Source organism: Pholis gunnellus, assembly GCF_910591455.1.
Source record: "Pholis gunnellus genome assembly, chromosome: 14".
Lineage (NCBI taxonomy): Eukaryota > Metazoa > Chordata > Actinopteri > Perciformes > Pholidae > Pholis > Pholis gunnellus.
In genome coordinates this window covers 17,877,211-17,889,659 of record NC_136541.1, presented here as the reverse complement: position 1 = coordinate 17,889,659, position 12,449 = coordinate 17,877,211, and the positions used below count along the sequence as shown (strand labels likewise).

The following is a 12,449-nucleotide window of genomic DNA, read 5'->3' as shown; positions in this document are numbered from 1 at the left end:
CTACCTACCTCCAATCTGCCTGCACGTTCGCATGGAGGGTCCGCCATTTGAAGTGGCATCCCAAACCAGTTAGCGGGGAGTGGGATTTGGTCATAAAACATTCATGCCTCATGCTTCATACGAATGGTTCTGTGCAATCAGCCCCGTTGCAGAAGTATCAAATGCCATACCGCCAGACTTCAGAGCAGCTTCTTTCCTCAGGTTGTGAGAGCCCTGAATGTATCTTCCACTCTGCACCATATCATCTTTTTTTTGTGTGTTTTTCTTATGGAGAAAAATGGGACTGCACACTGAATATAGTTGCACCACCCTGTTAAGTAACCTTGTAACCTTGCAATACTGACTTCACAGTACAATAACCTTCAACCGTGCAATACTCTAGTTATTAACTCTGCATTTATTTAAACTGTACATTTAAACTAATATTCTAATTCTATCTTTATATTTATTTATACTAATCTATTTTTGCACTTTTACACACTTAATCAGTTATATATTATAGTAAACATAATTTACATATTTCTACATACTTAATTATCTTTTTATGTATGTAATATGTATATGAAATAATTCCTCCATGTTATATTTTTTTATTCTCGAATGGGAGCAGTAATGTAATCCAATTTCTCTCTGGGAATCAATAAAGTATTTCTGATTGTGATATATATTTATAACATCCTTGCCATTGAGAGTGAAGTTTGTCCCAAAGCTTGCCGCTGTATTTCTACACTAAACCTTAAAGAGGGGCGCTTCATTCCGCTGTGAGTGGGACTACGAATGGGAGTGGGAGGGTGTAGGGCTCGGATTGGAATTGGGCCACTGTGATAGATTTGTCTCACCCTGATGACATCACTACGACATCATAGGGCTTTCTTTCTCAGACTTGACAAAGCTCCTTTAGCGGTTTTCAAACGTTCTCATAGCCTGGGTTGCCCTCAGGTGAACTTACCGTAACAAGTCAAATTGGTGGACTACCTCTTTCCTTCTAATGTCATCTTGCTTAATAACGTATCATTAGTTTAGCGCTTAATGCCAGTCAACATATAAACCAAACGCACCATCGTAATAGAGAAACATATTTGCGTTTCACGGTTAGGATCTGCTTGAGAGTCAGAATCCGGTTTTAGTTTGAGTGACTGAGAGTAAATATTGCTCTTTCCATTGTTACCTATTGTTCTTAGACTACTCAAGTCAAAAAATCGACTGGACCAATAACCCTTTGTCTCGCAGCCCATTTGTCTCGAGTCCCTGGCACAGCGGTTGACAACCACTGTCTTAGAGGCTTCATATGGATGCTAATTGGAGCGCAGCAGAGAGTCGGGACATGTGTTGCATCCTCTCCTCTCTCCCACTGATCCCTTCTCTTCTCTTCATCATCTATTCTCTTTCTTCAGGCACTCAACCCCAGCTTCCAGTTCCACTAAAGTTGTTCTCCACGTCTCCCCGTTGAAAATCTCATTCCATCTGTTCATTTTTATCCTCACTGCCCACCTCGGTCTTTCACCCCTCTCCCTCTGTAAATACTAATAAATAAATAAATAAATAGAAGTGGAGAACAGCAGCTCCGGTGTCAGTGAGCATAACGCCACCGACACACATCAGAGGGCCCTGTGTGCACATGTGTTTGTGTGGATAGTGCATGCTGTGCCTGAGGGCAGGGAATTTAAAATCAGGCGTCCAAGGAAAATGATACCGCAGAATATTTGAATATTTATTCCTTATCAGAAGCCGGGATATTAATGAGGGTAGCTGTGACTGAGCGAGTTATGAGGAGAGAGACAGAGAGTCTGGCCGTTGGTGACAGGCAGACAGCCGGTGGGCTCACTCCTCTGTTTTGATGTCTTAGCAGAAAGCACATGAGCTCTGCCTAGTGTTTATCCTCTGGAATTACATAAGATTGAACACATCTAACAAGGAATTGGTGATGTTATGTTATGACGGCAGTATTCCCTGCTCATCTGCAGTCTAGTGTTTTGTTTTTTTCGAACTTTCTAACTTTTTGGATACAGTCTCCAGAAATAAGGAGGATAACCCAAATACAAGAAAGAAAAACCAGCTGTACACATTTTTTTTTTAGAAAGAGCTATGGAACTATTGCTACTGTGTTACAGAAATAAAAAACACCACAAAATACGCTGACATTACTGCTAACAACCAGAGACACACTGAATCCCCATACGTGTAAAAAGACATGCTTATATGCTTATTCACAGCGTTAGATCAGAGGAATGACACCACTCTCGTGTCTGATATCAGTTGAACATGAAGCTACAGCCAGGCTACGGTTAGCTAAACTCAGCTTAGTTTAGTAAAATCACAACTTGTCATTTTTAGTTGTTGTACAGATTAAACAAGGTGTAATGTGTAAGTTAAGGAGCTTTAAAAGGTGCTGGGTTGTGGATTTTTAATAAGCCTTGAACAGAGCCAGGTTAGCGGTTTCCTCCTGTTTCCAGTCTTTAAGCTAAGCTAAGCTAAGCTAACCGTTGCCATGCTGCAGCCTAACGGACAGACATGAGAGTGGTGTCAATCTACTCATCTAACTCCAGCCAAGATATTAACGTATTTTATTTGACTAAGGAAATAAGCATAAGCACCAAAAAGCACTAAAAGGTCACTTAAACTATACAGATGTGTCACAGGAACATTATAGTTCCTTCAGCTTTGACACAACTTAACTTTCCCTGACTCTTGGAGTCACAGAGTCAAAGGAGCCAACGCGTGGAACAAATCTCCCCTCCCTTTATCTCCTTTAACATTCACTCTGTTGGCCTGTTCCCGTCTTAATGGAACAATGTAGCCGCATTACCAGCGGCTCATCCTTGTGATCCTGTCTCCCTGGGGTCCCGGTCCCCTTCCAGTGGTGTGTAAATGTAGGTCGACTGCGCTGTGATTTGGCGGGCCTGTGGTTTGTTTGGATGAGGAGTTCTGCTGTTTTGTTCTAACCGACAAGAACTGCAGGCACCTTTACTCAAATTGTAATGGGGACTCATGAAGTGTGTTCTCATCCAACTGTCTTCATGCACATTTGCAGTTGGTAAACACCGGAAATTGAAATGTGCATTTTACTTTGCTGGTGAAATTCTGTTCAAATTTGTGCTACATTTGGATGGACACTGAACATTTGTGTCTCTGTGGTTTCTCAACAGGGACAGGAATATTTGACCTAGATGTTTGGAGTTTGAGCTAGATGAGGAGATTGATACCACTCCCATGTCTGTATGCTAAGCTACGCCTGGCGGATGCTTAGCTTAGCATTAAGACTGGAAACATGGGGACACAGCTAGCCTGGTACTCTCTAATAATTAGAAAAACGTATCTTCTAGCCATCTATAAACTATTCCTTAATATTCCTGCAGGGACTTACTGTCGTATTTGTTTCTTTCTAAGATCTACTAATTACATCTGTTTTTCACAGGAAAGAGTTCCGAAAGCATCATTTGACATTTTTGCAGGATCTATTGCCTCCCCTTGTTTGAAATCCTCACTTTGTCAGCGTGTTGTTCACAGACCAGAGCGTAGCTGTACAATTTATCACAATGTTCTCTACAGGCACAATTTCAAATTGCAGAAGGCTGCACTTTTTTCTCTCCGGGAGAACGATGTTTCCGACAGCTTCCTAAAGCAAGGTATCTTGATGTTATGCAGAATCTGTGGCCTGTAAACAATGTATTTTCCCCAAGGGAAAATCATTCAAACTAAGCACCCGGGCTGCACATCTTTCAAAAGCTGAGAAAGAAAAAAAAACGGTTCTGTTGTACCCCAGCCCATATCTCAGTCTGCAATATTGAGCAAAAAGAAACAGCAATAGGCCTGTGATTTCTTTTGTTTCTTTGTCAGCCCAGAAGCAACACGCTCCGTGTTCCAAAATGGATCAACAGACTACGATAGATTTGTGTCGTCTGCACTTCCACGCGCTCGGCCATTCATCCGTCCATTTATTCACCCGTGTGTCACGGCGAGCAGCGTTCTCTTCTGAGGAGAGCAAAACAAGAGGGAGGGAAAAAAGGGCAGTGTGTTTGGAGCAGAGCAGAGCCTTATTCCTCTGACACAAAAGCTCACTCTGATCCCTGGAACACAATGGAGCCAGCCCCCCTGCACCCTTGGGCCAGGCAGCGAATAATGCCCATAATGCAGCATGTCTGTTACTGCCGGAATCCCCCGTGGCCATTCTTGCCCAGCTTGTAGAGGACTGTGCCAGAGACCTGATGCCAGGCAGCGGCCTGTAATGCCAACTTATAGATGCCATATCCTGGCACACGCCACCCATTATTCTTATTCTCTCATTCAGCTCGCTTTATGGACAGCAAGAGGCCTTTTTTGTCCCTGGAATTGGCATAGCTGGTCTGTGCCCTTCAGGTCCTTAGTGAATATACTGTACACAAGTGTTTAAACCAGCATACAGACCCTCGTCTCCTCCATCACGCTCCGTGGCCTTGTTTAGAACAGAGTTACTCAACGCAGCCATGCTTTTCACACCAACACTAACGTGGCAGTGCAGCTCATAAAGGCTTAGATGAGGCAGATACAACAATAACAACTCTCACACTAGTAATAAGTCCCATGGGGATGCTCCCTAAATAAAAAAACAAGGCGTGCGCGCACACGCAGAGAGAGAGAGACTGCAGGCTCACTGCAACATTTCATACTGCACTCCCCCGAGCTCCCGTCATCTCCTCAAAAACAGCTCTGATGGGAGGAAAACTGGGAATTTACCCGCAGAAATAAAACAATTACATCTTTGATTCCCCTGAATAATTCACAAGTCGCTGTTTGCGGGACGCTACATGAACGTGTGTGTTAGGAAGACACTGGGCATTCCCTTAAGAAACAACTTGACTGTTCTAGATTTGTGGCCTCAAAGTTGAGGGGTTGGGAATTTAAGAAGTCTGATAAACAGCTTTTGGTTTCAAGGGAGTGGAGTTGTGGCGGGCCAGTGCAAAGCTCCACAGCGCCACACTGTGGTGAAAACAAAGCAAAACACTGACATACTGAGTTTCTCTCTCTTTTATTTGAAATATACAGGGCAACAGCAGCCGTGACGCCTAAAGTAAAACTACACATCGGCAGCAATGGCAGCTCACGCACGACAGCCAGCGATGCGTTCATCCTTTACGACAAAAGCTCACAGATAAGCACACTGCGTGTAAAAGCACAATATGAAAATATACCTGGAGTGAAATGTGGATCGTGTGCAGTGGTTTAGGTGCTTTTTGGCAACAAACATCAAATGATGCCCGTTGGCTACATTAACGTGTCTCAGTGGTCTGAACGTAAAGCGGCGTATGAAGACTTACATAATGGCTGTTTTATGTTACTGCAACACATATAATAACAAGAACCCAGGGAGTCCTCCCCCAGTTATATTTACTCGCTGGCATGACGGACAACTAGTCTCGCCACATATGGTCATGGGATGTGTGTGTGTCCAGTCTGAGGACGCACACACGGGTCTTCAGGCTGTTTGCATTTATTACAGTACACTGATATATTCTTGGCTCTGAACTCTGCAAGTACTCCAGGGAGTCTCTTCGAATAATAAAAAAAATGGCCATGCATCCAACTAAATATAGAAAAAATTAAAAAGAAACACCCCGTCCTGATCCAAGTGTGTTGACTCGCGCACACAAACATTTTGCTTTTCAAAAAGGGAATGATTGTCAGCTGGTATCCGACATTCTCGGTCCTTATGCAAACTCAGGCGACCGGTATCACAAACTTAAAGGCACTTAGAAGTGCACGCCGCCCCTCATACATGGGTCTGCATCAACCCCCTTCCCCCTCGTTCGGTGGTTCCATCTAGGATCCATCAACCACCAGCCAGTCCAGATTTTGGTCCTCTCAGCTCGTCCCCGAGCGTGACCAAGTACTCTTCTCTTTGTTCCGCCGTCTCGTTCCGTCAGTCACACGTTGATCTTCTTCAGCTGTTCGTATGTGAGGAAGAACTGGAGTCAGAGTGAAGGAAAGAAAGTGAACATTGTAGTTGAGCATGGGAGGCTCAGTGAGGAAATTTGGCTCTTTCTGTCCTTCAGCTGAAAGCCTCCCTTGTTACCTCAGACTACTGGGCTGTAACAAGTCAATAATCTCATTACATTTGTCAGGCCTGGTTGGAGCACGATGACGACCTGACAGAACTTTCCCCTGCAACTCTTTGGCCTTTCCAGACAGACTTAAATAGAGTTCACCCTCCACTCTGCCTCCCCCACCTTCTTTCTTCCTCTTACCCCTTATTGAAGGGCACCCTTAGGTCCTCCCTAACCAGAGGCAGCGGAGCACTGAGGCAGTAGTTACACAAACTTATATCAAAGAGTTTAGATAGCATTAAGGCTAAGCTTTAATCCACTGGAAAGCATGGCTTGTGATGCCACACGTCACAGAATTTACAACTTTTCCCCGCTGATTTCTCCAGCTCAAAAGAGATTGCGTCACACAGGATATATGTAAACAGAGCGGCGCGCTAATGAGATGGTTAAAAGGATACAATGATGTTCCACGGTCCCAGGCGGAGCCAGTTGGGAAAGAAACCCTTGTAGAGGGCCATGAAGCCCTCGGAGCGCCACGTCTGAAGAGAAAACAAACATGTTAAAAACACACTTTATCTCATTATCCTCTCATAATCGCTCTTACGTCCTCTTTGGGATTAGGAAATCAGTCATATTAAGGTCTGATCTAGATATTCAACATTACCACATTATATTTAATATTCCTTCAGGAGGCTAGAAGTCTAAAAATCAAATAACTTTGTTTGTCATTCACACATGAAAGTCATGAAGGCTGTAGGAGTGACAAGAGACCAATAAAACAAACTCAAAGCAGCACAGGGAGAGATATCCAGACGTTAAGTCCCTAGTGTGGGCCAAGCTTCAAATCACTGCATCCTACATTTCCCAGAATGCAACCAATAGTATCTCTTTTTTTTTTTAGTCCCTGCCTGGCAATCGCAAATCTTTTTCCTCAGACTTCAAAAGCTCCCTGCAGAGCCACAGAAGACATTATACTACAGGCTGAACCGTGCTGCCCAGAACAAGTCGACATATTTGTATTTGAGGAATCAGCGGAAATGTATTCCTCTGCGAACACGATCTGATCAGGAACAAGTGCAACGTGACTGACCTGCAGTATGCAGTCCAGTGTTCCCTGGTACAGAGCGACTCCTCTCTGGTTCATCATGCGTGTCCGGACCACGTCCACTGGGTTGGAGGCCAAAGCCCCCGCCAGACCACACGCAAAGCTGGACCTGTGGGACGCCAAGACGCAGGTTTGAAGGATTATCTGCGAGTGCTTTCATTTTGTACCTTCATTAAATATTTAGTGCTAGTCAGTCATTGATGTGATGTGTGTGTGCTGTTGACACTAATGTAACAAACGTTATATCCTGCAAGGCTGAGACTGTAACCTGATACACACAGTGTTTTGAAAGATGTTGGAATGTGTCTTTCCCTGATTCCTCCCAGTGACAACGTCTCACGAGTGACTCTGCAAACTTACACAAAGTGGGTGTACACGTTGTCCCCCATGTGACCCGACAGGATCAGGTGCTTCTTGGTGATGTCATAGACCGGTAGCTCCACCCCGACCACAATGGCCGCCCGCTGAGCCGTCAGAGAGACGCCCTGCAGCAGAAGGAAAGAGAGTGTTACAGGACTGAGGATTAGAGCATTTAAGAGCAGTGTCTGTGCTTCCTGTAACCCATGGAAACTCTTTGTTTTCCAGGTGTGCTGTACCTTCCACAGTCCTCTTGTTCCCTCCTGCTGGTAGATGTTGATGAAGTTGCCCATCATACTGCCCTGGATCACATTTCCCTGAGCCTGCATGCGGATCTGGAACAACAGACACACAGGCAGAACTTGAGAGAACGAAAGTATTCACAATCAGTGGGCTGCAGGTTCGCCAAGACTAGTGCGGGGGTGTATTTATCTGGCTTCCATTGGTATGCAAAGCCAAAGAAGTTAGAGGCAGTTTTGGCAAACACTCTGTCCTTAAGTGTTCTTTTTCTCTTTCTCTCTCTCTCTCTCTCACTCAATTCCAGGAGTCATTCATTAAGAATGCGATGAAAACGCAATGTTCCCAACCCTGTAACTGCTTCCATTAGTCTGTTATGCCCCAACAAACAAACAAGCAACATGGACGGGAGGCAATTACATGCTGAGGAGAAGCCGGGCAAAAACATCATGAGTACAGATGAGCATGTGCGTGCACACACACACACACACACACACACACACATGATCGTCATCATGCACCCATATCGTTTACAGAACACTATGTTAAGCTGTAGAGGCTTCCTTCTATAAATAATCCACAAGTGGGGTCTTGATAGCACCAAGATGCCCTTCGCTACACTCGCCGTGCTACCAAATTACCTCACCTACAGCCTGCCGGGGCCAGGAGTTCACCTAGAAAAGGGATCTCTGTTGTACTGCTGTATGTATCAACAACTTGCTGCGGTTCCTAGGAACTGCCAAACCTGCTCTGCGGCTCAGAGAACCTCTCGACGCAACAAAAACAATACAAAAACGAGCTTCATGTGTGCGAATAGCTACCTTCAGCACATCAGTGGGGTTGGCGATGGAGGACGAGATGACTCCAGAGAGAACACCACACATCACATTAGTCAGCAATGTCTCATCTGAAAAAGGAGAAGAAGGGGAGGCAGGCAGGAACTGTAAACAAGCAGCATTTGATACAATGCATCAGGCGGTCAGTCGCAGTTGGTTCTTGCAGTGTTTTGAAGAAGCACACTAACTGTTAAACTTAGCACAAAGAAATGAGGAGACATATCTAACTAGGCCACACACAAACACACACACACACGTCTGTCAACTCAAGAGCAATGTGTGCATGTGTCGATGGGGGCAGGTAACCACCTGTCGAAAATGTGTGCGAGAGAGACAGAAACTGGGACTCACCCTCTGGTCTGTCAACCAGCAGCCGCTTCAAGCTCTGGTATGTGCCAATTTTGATGGTCCCATAGGAGGCCTGTCGCAGTATAGCAGGAGCTATTCTGTAAAAGCCAAGTTCCTTTTTTATTCCCAGTACAATAACATCTTATTAGGCTTTAAAAAGACCCACAACTGTGGTACCTGACCCAGCGAAAGCCTTTTAAAAAAGGCAAAGAAAAAATCCCCCAAAAGTCTCAACACACAAAGAAAAACAAGTCTGAGATGAATAGATGGCGGTGCAAACAGGTTGGTGAGGAAATGGCTTTTTTTTTTTTTTTTTACAAAAAACAGGAAGTGCACAAAAATGAGGAAATGTAAACACTTAAAAGAAATACTACGCAGATTATAAACAAAAAATAGGTCCAGTTGAAACAAGGTTTTGATGACAAGAATATAGACTACAACGCATTGCTCCACCATACTGACCCTGAATACAGCGCGCGGAGCCCCTCCTCTCTTCCTATCCTCGCCATAGCGTGGAGCATGCCTCTGTACCGGATCTCTAGGTATTTGCTGCCTACCTGGCCTTGAATTTGAAGACGCGTCTTGGCTAGGTCGATTGGGAAGGTCCCTGTAACACAAAGCACGATATACTGTCGTATAAGACTGTAACTCACGACAGAAATGTAAATAATTGACGTTATTCCACGTAGCTCGCCCCCCCTCATACTCTAGTCATCACTCACCGCATTCTGCCGTCATGGAAGCGAGTCCGCCGAAAACAAAGGGCTTCCAGCTGCCGTTAGACATTTTCGCCAACCGTGTACCGACTCGCAGTGATAAACCACCCGGTGAACCGGTGAGCTGGGGACTAATATGAAAGTCTGCAACTAATACTCAGGGGGTGCAGCTGCGTCTCTACCGGGCGTCTGAGAAGTCCAGCCCCGCGTGGCCCCTCCTGCTGCCGGTGTTAAATTCAGCTCCGCCCCCAACAGCTCGTCCACCCGACACTGTCCCCGCCCACCGCTTGTTGCTCAGCAACCGCGCCAGACAGCTGAAAGGAGCCGAGATGTCACAAAATAGGAGACAGTAGTGCTTCCTTTGATTTCAAAAGAAAAAACTGTTTATTTTGATTATAACGTTAGACTGATTCCACTCACAAAAAATGTAAATGTAAATGAAGCCAGTGAAGAACAAATAAATAAATGACTTGTAACTATATATAAAATGTATTTCCTGTTTATATCTCATTGCTATCACTGTATCAGAGGTGCACTATACATTAATAATATTAACAATCCTCTAACACCTCTTAAAACCACATCTAATTGAATTGATGGAGATGCTTAGTGATAGATAATGTTGTATTTGCATCTTTACAAGAAAGAGCGCTGTTCTTTAGTGTCTTATATTTATATATTTGACCTTTAATTCAAGCATCTTTTAAGGATAGAATAATTACACATCACCTGTAACTTGAGACAGTAATTGTATTGTATGCTGTATAACTTCATTGGTTTTGTAAATAAAGATAGAAAAATAACCTCTGATATATTCTCACAAAGAACAAAGTAACACAATATAGTATTAGTGTAGATTTCGTATTAAGAGCTCAACATTCTCAACACAGATCATTAGTGAGATGTTTAACTAACCTACCTGGACAGTCTGTTCATGTGGACCTTTTTCTGCTTGCATGTCCCGTAAGTAAGGACGCTGTTCCTCCTACAAATTTAAAATTAATTGGCTTTTCAAACTTAAGGACTGTATATATCTAGACATATATCAACTGCTTCCACTGTTGATGTCAACACAAAATCCTACATATCCTGCATGTAATCATCACTATGCTACAGAGGGGTAATGTGAAATTGTATTTATAGTAGGTATGATATGACCTGAAAATGTGTTCATGTAATACGGCTATCTAAACTTTTGAACATATGAGCAGAACAGATTTAAACACTTGTAAACACTGTTGCTCATCCCCCTATACTGCTGCCCAGCTGCACACACCATTTACCATGTTAGTTGTACTGTATCACGGATGGTGTCCTGTTGTCACTCTCTTATTTAATATTTTTTAATTAAATTTACAGAAATCAATCCGGTAGCTGAAACAAAAGTTTGCACGAATGAAAATGTAGATTTTAGCTGTCTCAGTTGAAACCTCAGAGTATGACTCAAGACCCCACACTCACATGACACACACAGCAAACCAAGACCCAACCAGCTGCGTTTAATCCATTTTGGTCTGCTGAAGTATGGACTGAGTGAGAGCTCATGTTTTTGCACTCTCATGTTTTTCGATAAACAGTTGTGATTTTACTAGCTCTCTAGAATCCAACTAGAAGTTTGGAGGAACACATAAAGATGAGTCTACAAAGAGTCTATCATATAGGTCATACAGTGCATCAATGCAAATTAACTTATAGCCTATTCAAGGACTGTGTGTGAAACAAGAGACCAGAGGTCACAGAACATCTGGAGCCCAGATGTGATTAAGACTCTTTCAGGAGTGAGGAGGTCCAAAAGAAAACTTTGTATTGTAGTTATCTGAGAGCTGCTCCTAACTGTTATTGGCAAAAGGGCAACTACAGCAAATGATCATCAGTAGAGAATGAAATTAGTTGATGAATAAATTATGAAAACAAAATGGGATGGAAAGGGATGCAAATCCAAATAAAATGTAATGAGCATGAGGCATTACTGACAGATAAATCTATTTATAGAAGGCGTCACTAATAATCCACGCACACAGAAGGTATATGAATATACACGGTATTGCTGCCTTATGTTTGTTTTCTAAGAAATGTAATCTTCAAGACCTTCAGTGTCCTTTGAGACCATCTGTGATTGGTGATTACATATGACGCAAAAAGGCCATGGATAAGTGTATATGTGTCATAGCCACATCATACTCTGCTTCAGTCATCTCCAGCGATGTCCACAATAGGCAAGAGAGCAGGAGGAGTGTAAGGGTGGATGTGGAGGCCACGCACCCCTTAACACAACTTGTCTCATGCTGTAAATGTTCAACACAAGAAGGGTCAGTATTTGATGTGAGGGGTCCACATGGACAACGAGCTGGAATGTCCCAACAGCGACAAAGAGGCACGCAGACGTGGCTGTGCGTGTTCTGCAAGCCTGCAATGGTCAGCGTCACGTTGCCACACTCAATGATGTGTGCTTGAGGAGGCAGAGTTCGTTAGAGATGAACCTGGACTTCACTGGAGGGCAGGAGGCTGTTTAACAGCGTTTGACAAGCATCTTCAACATTCCCCTTGTTCCACCACAGTGGGAAGACGGGCGTCACAGATTTTCATCCGTCACCACTATAATGAGGTACCACTATAATTACTCTGTTCAAGGACTATATTCCCCCTAACAGTCACTACACTCAGTTGTTGCCACTTTTTCTCTCATTTCCCTTGTCTGCCAACACGTCTCTTTGCTTCATCATTTAATCAATATGTCATTGTGTCTTAATGGCAATGCTATGTGTCAATAGTCAATTATGTTGACGTTGTACCAATATGCCTTAGTACCAAACATGTCAGCGTGTCATTT

The 12,449-nt window shown here is 43.7% G+C and overlaps 1 protein-coding gene across 2 annotated transcripts; it reads right to left on the bottom strand.

Annotated features, from left to right (window-relative positions):
- Positions 1-4,989: 4,989 nt before the first annotated feature.
- Positions 4,990-9,807, bottom strand: LOC306705971 (kidney mitochondrial carrier protein 1-like). 2 transcript variants are annotated; one of them, XM_079172882.1, is made up of 9 exons: positions 9,626-9,807; positions 9,366-9,510; positions 8,907-9,001; positions 8,541-8,626; positions 7,722-7,817; positions 7,486-7,610; positions 7,111-7,234; positions 6,479-6,559; positions 4,990-5,942 (listed from the first exon to the last, which is right to left on the bottom strand). In XM_079172882.1, exons 1-9 carry the CDS (start codon positions 9,687-9,689, stop codon positions 5,901-5,903), a joined length of 858 nt encoding a protein of 285 aa, XP_079029008.1. In that variant the 5' UTR covers positions 9,690-9,807; the 3' UTR covers positions 4,990-5,900. The 2 variants fall into 2 exon arrangements, with proteins under 2 accessions (XP_079029008.1, XP_079029007.1); XM_079172881.1 differs by having other exon boundaries at positions 7,486-7,817.
- Positions 9,808-12,449: the final 2,642 nt, after the last annotated feature.

Bases quoted from the DNA above. Each gene is read 5' to 3' on its own strand.
- LOC306705971 (XM_079172881.1), bottom strand. From the start codon at position 9,689: ATGTCTAACGGCAGCTGGAAGCCCTTTGTTTTCGGCGGACTCGCTTCC. The intron at 8,627-8,906 runs GTGAGTCCCAGT...CTCCTTTTTCAG, and splicing joins GCTGGTTGACAGACCAGAGG to ATGAGACATTGCTGACTAAT. The intron at 6,560-7,110 runs GTCAGTCACGTT...TTTTCTCTTCAG, and splicing joins CACTGGACTGCATACTGCAG to ACGTGGCGCTCCGAGGGCTT.